The following is a 12735-nucleotide window of genomic DNA, read 5'->3' as shown; positions in this document are numbered from 1 at the left end:
CAACCATCCGTAACGAGATCTGGCGCCCTCTTCTGGAGTGTCTGAAGACAGCTACAGTGTACTTACATATAATAAATAAATAAATCTTTAAAAAAAAAATGAGGGTACAGCTATTAAGAAAAGTTTGGCCCAGGAAGAGAAAAAACATAGCAATAATCACTGTCGTTATCATGACTGTGGTCTGACGGCGCAGTGGTGGCTCAGGGCTAAAGCCTGCTAGAAGGTTCCTAGGCAGAGAGACAGGTGGGGTCCAGCCACACAGCAGAGGCAGTACAACTAACTGTTGAGAGGCCTGAATTAGCAATCACTTCAGAGATCTGGGAGCTCCTGGGTGAGGCTGAGGCTTATGGGTTGCAGATTCAAGAGAGAGGAGGCTGCCCTGAGGAGAATCTTGGCCAGATGATGGACTGGACTTTGTTCAGAGCAAACTGAACGAGGAAGTTCCTAGCTACTGAACTAGGAAGACCAGATCCCATCCTAGCCATCCGTGATGTGCTTTGGGGGTCTGGCTTGGAGCAGGCCACTCTGTCCCCCCTGGGTCTTGGTGTCATCTATAACATGACAGTGTTACTCCCGACCTAGTCGCTCCTGCTGCTGGGAATGAGGAGCAGGGTCTGGGATGGGGAGCTGGCTCTGATAGCCCATCAGTCACATCAAAGGCTGCGTGAGTATCTGCTCTGGGAGCCTGTCTCAGCCCTCCACTGAGGGGAAGGAGGCTCTCTGCCAACTAATGCTCCTCTCACCCATGCCCAGCAGACTTCCAGGATCACAAATGCTAAGCCAGACTCGCTAGCTTGTGTCCAGGGACTCCCATCTCTCTCCAAGTGGGGTCTCAGGCACAATCTCCCTGGTCCCCATTTTTTTTTTTTCAGATGCAGTTCGGAATCTCTTGAGGAATGTGACTGGTGATCCCTTTTGACCCTAGACAGGTGATGTCTGCAAACACAGCTTCCAGGCACAGAAAGGGGTAGATCAGAAGCCCCTCAGCTCCTCCCCCTGCCATGTCCCCTCTCTGCTATTTCCAGCCTCTGCCAGGGACATCCTGTGCCCCTGTGATGTCACTAGGCCCTAGGAGACTAGGCTCTAGCTGACAGGATGTATTTTTAAACTCTCAGACCTTGGCCAGCTCCCCACCCTCCCCTCAGCTTACCCCCACCTCACACTCCCTGTCTGTTCCCAACATCTCAAATTAGTACGTAGGCTTGGCAGGCACCCTTCAGGCTCCTGAGAAGCCATGGGGAAGCCAGGCCAGTGCTCAGTGTTTGTAGTCACAAAATCCAGGCCTGCCCAGGTAAACAGATGGGTCTCTTGAGAAACAGCTGCTTGAGTCTCGAGGAGGAACCTAAAACCCAGAGAGTAGAGGGGAATCCGAGATCCCAAGGCCAGGGCTGACCATCATCAGGGAGGCTCTCTTGGAGCAGCTATCCAAGCTGACTTTGGTTTTCTTTTTGTTTTTTTAAAGGTAAGGACCTAGCTGTGTAGACCAGGCTGGCCTCCAACTCACAGACATCCACTTGCCTCTGCCTCCTGAGTGCTGGGATCAAAGGTTCGATCCACCACTGCCTCTTAACAGTTCAATTTAGAGCAGCAAGAAGGTAAGGCATAGACTCTAGACCTAGACAGACCTCAGTGTGAGTCCTGCCCATGGCATTTCTCAGCTGGACTGCTCTGTGCCACTGTTACTTGCACTGTGGAGTTACCAATATGTAGTTGCAGAGGAGCTGGGAAAGCCTGCTTGGGAACACACCTGAGAAACACCAAGCATGTGTCCTGACAACTAGGAGTGTTTGGACAGTGCCGGCTTCTTTATCTCTCTATAAACACTGCTGGGAAACTTTAACAGTCCAGTTGTGGATCCTGGGACTTCAACCTGGTCCTTGTCCCCAAGGCTTAGAAGTCTAGAGGTTATGGGGATATGAAGGAGAGTACAATGCTGACAGGGCCTCCAGGAGACATCTGGGGTCAGGGGAGTAGCCTTGACACTTCGTGAGAAGGATGAGGGCCTCAGGCTCTACACACCCCTGAGGACTCACTTCTGGCAAATGGTTCAGAATGCTCTGAGAACTACAGAGCCCTATATATGCTTAGAGTCCCCAAAACTCTGGGAACCTTTCTACCTTCTGCTAACAGCCCACTTCCTTTCATCTCCCCAAGGGACATATTATCCCTTGAACCAAAAGAGCAGGCATATATATTTCCTAGCAGACAGGCAGGAGCCCAAAAGAGAAGGATCCTAGGCCCCTTCTCTAGCTCCACAAAGCAGTGTGTCAGCAAGTAGGTCCCCTGAGCTGGGGTTTAAAGCCAAATCACTATGTGAATCCTTGGAATCCTGATTTATCTCTCTTTTAAAAATAAGGTGTTGGGGGCTGGAGAGATGGCTCAGAGGTTAAGAGCACTGACTGCTCTTCCAGAGGTCCTAAGTTCAATTCCCAGCAACCATATGGTGGCTCACAACCATCTGTAATGAGATCCAATGCCCTCTTCTGGTGTGTCTGAAGACAGTTACAATGTACTCATCACATATATAAAATAAATAAATAAAATCTTTTAAAAAATAAGGTGTTTATTGTTTTTAATTATGTATGTGCTTATGTGTGTGGAGGTAAACACAAGAAAATGTCCACAGAGACCACAGATGTCAGAGCTCTCCTGGTTGATATGGATGCTGGGAACCGAATTCAAATCCTCTGCAAGAGCAGTTTGTGCTTTTAACCACGGAATTCTCAGTGTTCTTATCTGTAAAATGGGTAGAAAATACTTCAAAAGGGGGTTGGGTGTGTAGCTCAGTGGTAGAACACATACCTATCATGTTTACTGCGTTGAGTTCAGTTTTACACACACACACATACACACACACACACACACACACATGCACGGCTTAAAGGATTATTCTGAGAATGAAACAGGTCACCATTTACACATAAATGTTTGATGAATGTTCAGAAATTCAGCTAGCCTGACTCTGAACATAGGGAAATAACCTTCTCCATCACTCCCTCACCCCCTCAGACCCTGCTTCCCACCCCCGACCCCCAAGCGGGTTCACACAGTCTCCTTGTTTAGGGGCCAGGGTTGAGAATCAGTGTTATGCTGGCTTAGGAGGAAAAACCTGCAAGAGTCTGAATGTAAGCACATGTAAATATCATCCAGATAAGGAAGAACTGTGGCAAGAGGGAGAGAGATTATTCGCGTCAAAATGGATGGGGTTGGGAACAGAAGAAGTGGGGTGTCCAGCCCTCTTCAAGGGTACTGCCACACTCCTGACTGAGCGGCTCATTTGGTTCTGGGCCTCCTGGCATGAGAAGGAGATTCCCTCATCTCTTGGTTCATGGCCTTCTGCCAAAGTTACTCTTAGGTCTTGATACACACACACACACACACACACACACACACACACACACACACACCTGAAGATGCATGAATATTTCAGACCACAGGCCTCAGAGCAGGGGAGGCCCCAGAGACGTCCTATTTGACAGCAGGACATTAAGCGCCTGAGTTTCCTGTCTACCTACTGCTTGCCTGTCTATATACAGTCCTCACCTGAAAACGCCCCTCAGCCTCAGTTATAACACAGCGGGCCACCTCAGCGCCCCACAGTCCTTGCTCACATTCATCATTCCTTTTGACAGATGGGGAAATCCAGGCTCCGGGCCAGCCTTGTCAATTGTATTCAGAGGACTGGGGAAAAGAGGGTACAACCTCAGGCCGAGCCTCTCATCCCCCTCACCCCCTGCCCACTTCACTCTTTGCTGCCTATGGGCCAGCCTCTCCCCAGAGCCTAAAAGTTCAGTCTGTGGCTGTCGATCCCCTCTCTCTCCCGGGTCTGTGGATATCCCTAGACTGTATGCACTACAGCCATCGGAAGGCCAGCAGTGCAGAGTGGAACAGCTGGTGCTCCACAGCGCCATCTGGCACAGAAGGTCTGTCTGGAGGCTTTACCCTGAGGACAAGTCCCCAAGCAGAACCCTAGGTCACTGCTCTGAATGTGCCTGAATCTCCCGCCACCTAGTGGTGGAATGGCATTGAGACCACAAGGCCTTGTGCTGGGATTCCGGCGGCAGCTCCCCTGTGGGTCTTGTCAGGCAGTCGGTAACAATGAGCCAGGTACAGGCAGGTCAGGCGCCGAGAAAAGCATGAGTCTAAGGATGTCTGCAGAAGCCTCTCTCCAGGCAGCGCAGAGAGAACAGTAGGTGCTGCGACGCGGGGCGTACTTTGACCCTAAGTACCAGGGAGAACAGGAAGCTGGACTTTGTGGGGTTTTGGGTGTGTGCTTAGGTTTGGCTCTGGGGAAATCGGAGCCACTGGGCATGCTAGATGGATACAAAGCTGCTGTGGGGAGAACGGACACATCGGGAATTGGGAGAACGTTGCGTATTCAGGCAGAAAAATGCAGCTGACCTGGAGAGGCTGGTGGAATGGCTGGAAATGGCTGCATTTGAGAACTGGAAGGGTTGTTGTGGGATAGGATCAGGCTGTGAGCTGAATCAGAGCATCAACAGCTTCTCTGTGAAGAGAAATGGGAGGGAAGGTGCGTACCTGCACATACAGTCCTAGCTGTTAAATAGGAGACTGAGGCAGGAGGATTGTTTGAGCCTAGAGGTTCAGGAGCAGTCTGAGCAAATCAGAAAAACCCGGTCTTGAAACCAAAATGAAAGCAACAAAAGAAAAAGGAGAGAGAAAGGGAATTTTTAAAAGGTGGGAAGGGAGTGGTGGCTCAGTAGGTGGAGGCTCTTTCCACGAAGCCAGATGCCCTGAGCTCAGTCCCTGGGACTCACATGGTGGAGTCTTGTGACATGTGCACTGTGGTATGCATGTGTGGTGTGCACTCACGTGCATACACACACAGGGAGAATAGATAAATGCAGTAATTTTCTCTGTGTAGCCTTAGCTGTCCTGGAACTCACTGTAGACCAGGCTAGCCTCGAACTCAGAAATCCCCCTGCCTCTGCCTCTGCCTCTGCCTCCGCCTCCCAAGTGCTGGGATCAAAGGCATGTGCCACCACTGCCCGGCTAATTGCAGTAATTTAAGGAAAAAAAAAATGAATGTGTCAGATATGGTGGCACACTACTTTGATTCAAGTATGTAGGAGGCAGAGTTGGGTAGAGCTCTGGTACAAGGCCAGCCTGGTCTACATATAGAGGAACAGGCCAGCCAGTGTAGTGACATTTGTGAGAAATCTGTAATTTTGGCTTCTTTCTCTTTTTCTTCTCTCTCTCTCTCTCTCTCTCTCTCTCTCTCTCCTTTTCTTTTCTTTTCTTTTTCTTTTTTTAAACAACACATATATTGTAAGAATGTGTGCTTTCATTTTAATTCCAGGTGTAGTGGTGTGGCGCTGCTTCGGGCTGTCTACAGCAGTTGACTGTGATTTGCCTGTGCTCTAGCAGAGGCGTGGTTTTGTCAGCTGCAGACAGTTTCTGAGATTGCGTGATTTTGTAACTCTGGGGACTTTTCAGAGGAGAATATAAATGCTAGGATCCTGGAAGGTGTGGTGGGAGGCTGTTGGTTGTACAGGAGGGGTTGGATGCAGTTTGTTAGTATTTGTGCTCAAAGAAACTAAAGAAATTAGATTCATTCTCTCTCTCCCTCCTTCCCTCTCCCTCCTCCCCTTCCTCTCTCATCTATCCTTCTCTCCTATCCAGTGTTAGGGGGTAAAACCAGGGGGAATAAAGAGAGGAAAAAAGAAGAACCCACAAAGTAGTAAAGACCAGATACAAGGCAAGATTAGATAGTGAGACCCTGCCTCAGAAATGTGTATACACAACACACACACTCACAGATAGCTGTCATCACCAAAAAAGCCCCTCCCCCCATGGGTGCTGAGTTCCATACAGCTGTATAGGTGCCCCTTGACCACAGACACTCTATGCTAGCAATCCTCAGGAGATATTAGTAAGAATGATTTATTAGAGAATGAGCTTCAGGGCTTGAGGTCACAGACCCAGAGAGGTGGGCAGGATCAAGAAGGTTGTGGGTGAAGAAATGCTTTGCTCTCATGGGAATCACTTTCCTTTTTGGACCTCAGCTGTTTGTAAACAATGTCACTGTGAAGGTCCTGTCCCATGTGTAGCTAGGGCAGAGTGACAGCTGGGAGGGGCACAGGTGTGGGGTATAATATCCCTCCTCAACCCTCCCAAACGGGAACACCAAGACCTCGGATCTTGCTGAGGTGGCCCTATGCCTTTAATCCCAGCACTCAGGAGGCCAAAGCAAGTAGATCTCTGGGAGTTAAGGCCAACCTGATCTACATAGTTCCAGGACAGCCAGAGCCCTGTCTCAAAACAAAAGCAAGCAAAGACCAGATCTTATTTATTCTTTTATATTTCATTATTGGGGGAAGAGTAAGTGCGGTGTGAGGTCAGAGGATAACTTTCAGGAGTCGCTCTTGTCTCCCACCATGCGGGTTACGGGGGAATGGAACTCAGGCTATCAGGTTTAGCTCAAAGCACTTTTAACTGCTGAGTCATATTGTCGGCCCTTCATTTTTTACTTATTTATTTTTAGACCAAGAACCTAACCTCTGAGAAGGTGCTGCCCTCAGCTGAGTCTTCCACTTCAATTAATCTAATCTAGATTATCCTCACATGTATGCCCTGGTGCCAACCTAGTCTAGGTGCCTGCACACGGGTGTGCCAGGAGCTTTGCCTCCTGGGTGATTGTAGATCTGGTTAAGTTGGCAATAGGTCTCGATCATCAGAGTATATGAACTAGGGTTGGGGAGCCATTCATGCATGTGTGGGACAGGGTCAGGCAGCAGCCTCCTCTTGTGTAGGCATCAGTCTTCTCTCCACTCCTGCCAGGGAGGCTCAGCAGTCCATGGGGAGACATCAGATCTGGTTTTGGCTACTTTGACTGACTTCTGGTAGCCAAAGGGAGTTGGAGGGTGGAGTCTGCTGTCAGCAAGGCAGGGCCAGGCACCCTGGCACCCTGGGTAAGGAGGTAAATGGTTAAAGCTGTGAGGGCTCAGAAGCCAGAAACGAGACCTGAGATTATCTTGATAATCACAGGACCTGAGCTGCTGTTCACCCCAAGTTTGAATCTCTGCTCTGAGAGTGTGTGGCTGATACCTTAAGCTGTTCTGAGCCTCACCTACTTCTGTTATGTTCCTTTCAGCATGGGTGTGTGTGTGTGTGTGTGTGTGTGTGATCCTGATTTCTTTTTCTCTTCTTCTCCTTTCTCCTTCCTTCCCTTCTCCTCTTCCTCCTCCTTCTTCCTTTTCTTTTGAGACAGGGTCTCTACATAGTCTTGGCTGTCCCGGAGTTCACTATGTAGACCTAGACCAGGCTGGCCTCAAACTTAAGAGATTGCCCTGTCTCTGCCTCCCAAGCACTGAGACTAAAGATGTGTATCACCATGCAATGCTCCGTATTTCTTCCTCTTTAAACAAGGATGTCCATTCTAGAGTGTTCTGAGGTAGTGTAACAAAACAGTGAGGTACTTCACGTGCTGAGAGGCAGCACAGCTGGAAGCAGCAGACCAAGGTCTAAAGACCTTTACCCCCACCAGCCAGGACCCCTGAAAGTCAGCCTGGAGTACACACAACCAGTGGAAGGCAAGCAGAGGCTTATAGAGTGCCCCAGGGCCTGCTGCTGCCTGGATCACCATTTTAAAGAAAGGCTTCTGGCTAAATGTGGTCAAAGAGGTAGACCAGTGGTTAAGAGCCTGAGCTATAAAGTATAAAGAGACAATCCATGATTGTCTTTTAAGTCAACACTTCAGCTGGGCAGTGGTGGCACACACCTTTAGTCCCAGCACTTGGGAGGCAAATGGATCGCCAAGTTCCAGCCATCATCTTGGTTTACAAAGCAAGTTCCAGGACAGCCAGGGCTACACAAAGAAACTCTGACTTGAAAAACAAACAAACACACAAACAAAGAGTTCTTAGTGCTCTTGCAGAGGGCCTGAGCTCTGTTTCTACCACTCAGCTTAGCCAGCTCACAACCACCTGTAACTGCAGTTACAAAGGATCCAATGCCTCTTCAGGTCTCCACAGGCCTCTGCACTTATGCATATATCCACATACAGACATCTATATACAGTTAAAAGTTATGTATTGATTAAAAAATGCAACACCTTGCAGGGCCGTGGTGGCGCACGCCTTTGATCCCAGCACTTGGGAGGCAGAGGCAGGAGGATTTCTGAGTTCAAGGCCAACCTGGTCTACAGAGTGAGTTCCAGGACAGCCAGAGCTACACAGAGAAACCCTGTCTCAGAAAAAAAAAATAAATAAAAATAAAGCAACACCTGTTATTCCCAGTACACAGGAGGATTGTGATTTTCTCAGTGTTTAATTTGCAGATCAGATTTTTTGGCTGTTCTAGAACTCATTCTGTAGGCTAGGCTGGCCTCTAGGCCTCCAATTCAGAGGTCAGCCTCCACAGTGCTGGGATTAATGTCATGTGCCACCACTGCCTACCTGGCACCTGGCTTAAATTTGTGCTATTAATCCATTTATTTATTTATTTTGGTTTTTCAAGACAGGATTTCTCTGTATAGCCCTGGCTGTCCTGGAACTCACTTTGTAGACCAGGCTAACCTCGAACACAGAAATCCACCTGCCTCTGCCTCTGCCTCCCAAGTGCTGGGATTAAAGGCGTGCGCCACCACCGCCAGGCTTTTCCATTTTTTTTTTTTTTTTAAACCACAGTTGCCATCAAGTGTTTGTGTTTCTGGTCTTTTTTTCTGGTTGTATCAGTCTGTTCAAACTACCTTTGCTCTGATATGTGCTCTCCCTTCTCAAGAACAACGGGGTAGGAATTACTCTGATTTGACAGGTGAAGACACTGAGGCACAGAGGAGTTAGGAGACTCAGCCAAGGGTATCTAGCTGTTGTGGACAGAGGTGTTGCCTGGGATTCCAAAGAGAGGAGGTTCTCTGGCTAGGTTCTCATGCAGACATATAGAGAGAGGAAATAAAGGAGGGAATAACAGAAAAGACCACTGCCAAATTCTCGTCTCAAAATATTTAATTTTGTTTGAAAAGGATACAATCCCAACTTCCCTCCATAGCACATCACTCCGGCCCACCAGCAGGGACACACTCGCACAGGCACACACACACACGTAAGGCCAAAGGGCTGCTGTCTGCTTCCACCTCTGCAGCTGGGACAAAGGGCTTTTCTCCTGGCCTCTTTCCCCCGGCAAAGGTAGGGAGAGGGGCTGCTGGAATGCAGCTCCCAGGGAGGATGCAGAGCCCACACACTCTACCAATCACATGCACTTAGAAAAATAAAACCAAGTGGTGTTCTGGCATCCAACACCAAAAGACAGCAATCTCTACCTGGAAATCATCTTTGCCTTTTTCTAGAAAAATTTATTGCACTTAATTAACAGATGTTAAAGAAGCTGTGGGTAGGGCTTTGCCCTGGAAACCAAGAGCTCCTCTTACAGGCCCCTCTTACAGGGAGCACACCTCTTGGGGGCCCCTGGAAAGCTTCCCATCTGTCCCCAGGCTGGAGGACTGTAGGAGCTGCCTGAGTGGAAAGCAGACCACAGCACCATCACAGCAGGGAGTATGGACCAAGGGTTAGGGTCACTGTCTAGTGCTGTCCCTAACCAAAGGAGTCAGACCCACATAACTTAGCCTTTGGGCTGAAGATAAGGTGACCAACAGGTCCTCCAAAGGGTGGCTCTTTCCAAAAGCACGAAGTTCTTTATCAAGACATCTCTTGAATGTACATTCCTGCAGGGTTCTAACCCATTCAGGTGTCTTTTCTGAGGCTGCCATAGCTGAGAACAGGATGCTTAGGAAGTGATGACACTTCTCATCCTAAGACAAACCCACGGAAAGCCAAATACAAGTTGGCTTCTGGAGCCTGGTACTCCTTAGAATTCAAGGATCCAAGTGCAAGAGCTTCAGGCTTCAGCTGTCAGCTCCTAGAGGGAGTCAGGAGACTTCCACAGCAAGACAAGCAGCAGAGCTCAACTCTTTCTGTGCAGCCTTGGGGTCCTAAGGCCAACAGAGGAGCCAAGCTTACGTGAACACTTTGTTCTCCAAGATGTCAACCTCTAGGCATGCTCCTTCCGGTTTGTTTCCCAGCCACTTTTCATTCCAAAGGCTTCTCCAAGAAGCAAGCAGACAATGATTCTGTAAGCACTTAGGAGGAGCCAGAACCCACTCCCTACTTCTGGAAGGAAAGGAGGGTACCACAAGGCAGAACGGGGACTAAGGGGAGACGGTAAGCCCCATCCACCCACTAGGGTCAGAACACAGATGGCATCCAGAGATAAGTATCCATTCCTTAAAACTAAAACTTAAAAAACAGAAACCTTACATTTTCTAGTCAAAGAAAACGAAGAGATTTTCAGCTCAAGGCTTGTCCACCAGTAACAAAATGAGAACTGCCTCTGGGTGAACAGCCAGCCCAGAGAAGAGTGCTGGGTGGGTAGGAGGCAGGCAGCCCGGGCAGGACACTGACATGCTGGGTGCTACTGCCCTTTGTAGTTACAACAGAGACAAGTGTGCACACGGTTCCTAGAGAACCACAGAGTCAAAGTCAGGGACCTAGTAGGAGGGAGACCTCCCTTAGCCTTAGGGACCTTTGTCAAGTTCCCCAGAGAGGTGGTGTGCAGGTCCCAGGAGGGGCAGGGCATCTCCTGGCTGCAGTCCATGGCCAGTAGACAGTCTGCCCTGGTCTTAACATCATTATGAAAAGTCTTAAAAGATTGGGGCCCCAAACTAAGCCACCATTTAAAATAAAGCCAGTGTTAAGTATAATAAAGCACCCTCATCACCTCTGCCTCCTTCACACAGGCTGCCCGCCCTGAGCAAGTACACACACCCTCCCGGAGGGTGCCCTCCCTGACCCACGTGAGCAGAGGGTTCCATGATGTCCAATCCAGCCAAATAGAAGAGAAAAGTGCAGCTGTGAGGGAGCCAAAGCTGCAAGAAATCACTCTGCCCCACAGTGAGAGCTGTGTGGGCACCCTCCGACTCCAGAGGGACTGCAGGCCAGTGTAAATGTCTCCAGAGCCTGCTGTCCCATGAGAGCTGCACTGTAAGTAACTTCAGCAAATACAACTCGTATACGGAGGCCTGCTGATACCCATGGGGAGGGATTCTAATCTGTGACGTGGAAGGCCCTCTTCTGCCTTCAGGGACACTAGATTCTGGCCTGGGTCCATTGGTGAGCCAGAGCAAGGGTTCCATGGAGCATCCCAAGAGAAAACCCCTCGGTCTGGTGCCCACAACAGGAGACTGTGGAGGCCAGCTTCCTAAACACCATGCAGAAGTGGTACCCTGGGGCCTGGAAGCTCAAGCTTCCTAGCTGATAGGTTTTCTTCTTAAACCTAAGATCTGAGAAGGGAAACTGGGTGAAAATAATCAGAGACCAGGCTAGTGGAAGTCATGAGCCTTCAGAATGGCCCAGAGATACAAAGGCGCTGGCAATTAGAGCCCAGAGACCAGCCTTCCTGGGAATTTCTCTTCCATAGCAAGTGGGATGCAGAGGAAACTGATTCCAGGGCCACTTCAGGCCTGAGAGCCACAAGATAAAAGTTGGAGCTAAGAATGGTTGGGTGCATTTCTACCACAAGCCCCAGCCCCACCCTAATTCCAGGCTATCCAGAGACCCCACTTGTGTGGTCCACCACCCTGTCTATACTAACAGGATTAGCATGTCCTGGCTCTGAGACAGATGGGAATGAATGTTTCTCTCAAAGATTTTGGGGAGGGTGAGGTACATGACAGACACACCCCAAGTGGAAATGCACCTGCTACCTGAGACGACATTAGGGTGACAATAATCATGACTCATTCTGTAGACAGCCCTTGTCAGTCCAAACTGGAGACTGAGGGGAAGGCTAGGAAAGCCTGAGCACTCTGTACAAGAGAACCTGGACTCCAGAAGGCCCCTTCTGATTCAGCTGGAGCATCCAACAAGAGAGACTTGGGCCATTTACCCGTCTACGTAGATTCGCTCATGTTCCCCAAGAGAGAGGATCCTGGTCCCCTGGGGAAGTCATCACATGTGCTGGCCATGTTATAATGAAGCTGAGACGTGAGTGCTCCTAGAGCAGGTACGCCACCATGTGCCCATGAAGAGTCCTAAGTCTCCACACGAGTGGGGTCCAGGAAGCCCCAGGCAGAGGTCTGAGGTGCAGGCAGTGCCCTGCGGGGCAGGGGCACAGGTTACAAGGGCCCGTACTTGGTCTCGTACTTGGACACGATGGTCTTGCACTTGCCCACCTCCTTGCGAAGCTCGGCAACCTCCGTCCGCAGGGCTGTGTTCTCCTTCTCCAGGAACGCTGCCCGGATGGTGATCTGGTTCTCCTTCAGGCGTCTGGCATCCCGGGAGCGTTTAGCTGCCACATTGTTCTTCTTACGTCTTGTCCAATACTTTTCATCCTGTGGGAAAGTGTCCTTTGTGAGTGTCTGGTATACCCCCTAAGAGAACTTAAATCTTTCCTTCCCATCCCCAAATCCTCACACGCCCTGCCCCTCCTCCGCACATAGTTCAATGTTGTGGTGAGAACTCAAGACCCCAGAGAAGGAATAGTGTGGGACACTGCCTTTCCTTGAGGGGCAGGTGCATGGCAGGGACCAGGGCTGCACTGACAGCACTGTATAACTGTATAGCTGTGTGCTCAGCCCTTGCTTAGGCATAATGGTGGTTGTTAACATCTCTTTCTCTTCTCTTTCTCTCCGTCTCTTTTTTTGAAACAGGCGCTCGCGCTCTCTCTCTCTCTCCCCTCTCTCTCTCTCCCTCTCCCCCCTCTCCCCCTCTCTCTCTCTCT

General features: G+C 49.7%; 1 protein-coding gene across 2 annotated transcripts in view; it reads right to left on the bottom strand.

Moving 5' to 3' along the window:
* Positions 1 to 8948: 8948 nt before the first annotated feature.
* Positions 8949 to 12735, bottom strand: part of Tef (TEF transcription factor, PAR bZIP family member) — a 25036-nt gene continuing 21249 nt past the window's right edge. For both annotated transcript variants that reach the window (XM_021182766.1, XM_021182765.2), the window contains exon 4: positions 8949 to 12346. In XM_021182766.1, coding sequence (XP_021038425.1) covers positions 12131 to 12346 — 216 coding nt within the window. In that variant the 3' untranslated portion in view covers positions 8949 to 12130. The remainder of the gene's footprint in view (positions 12347 to 12735) is intronic.

This window comes from Mus caroli, chromosome 15 (genome assembly GCF_900094665.2).
Source record: "Mus caroli chromosome 15, CAROLI_EIJ_v1.1, whole genome shotgun sequence".
Taxonomy (NCBI): domain Eukaryota; kingdom Metazoa; phylum Chordata; class Mammalia; order Rodentia; family Muridae; genus Mus; species Mus caroli.
This window is presented reverse-complemented; position numbering and strand designations above follow the sequence as displayed.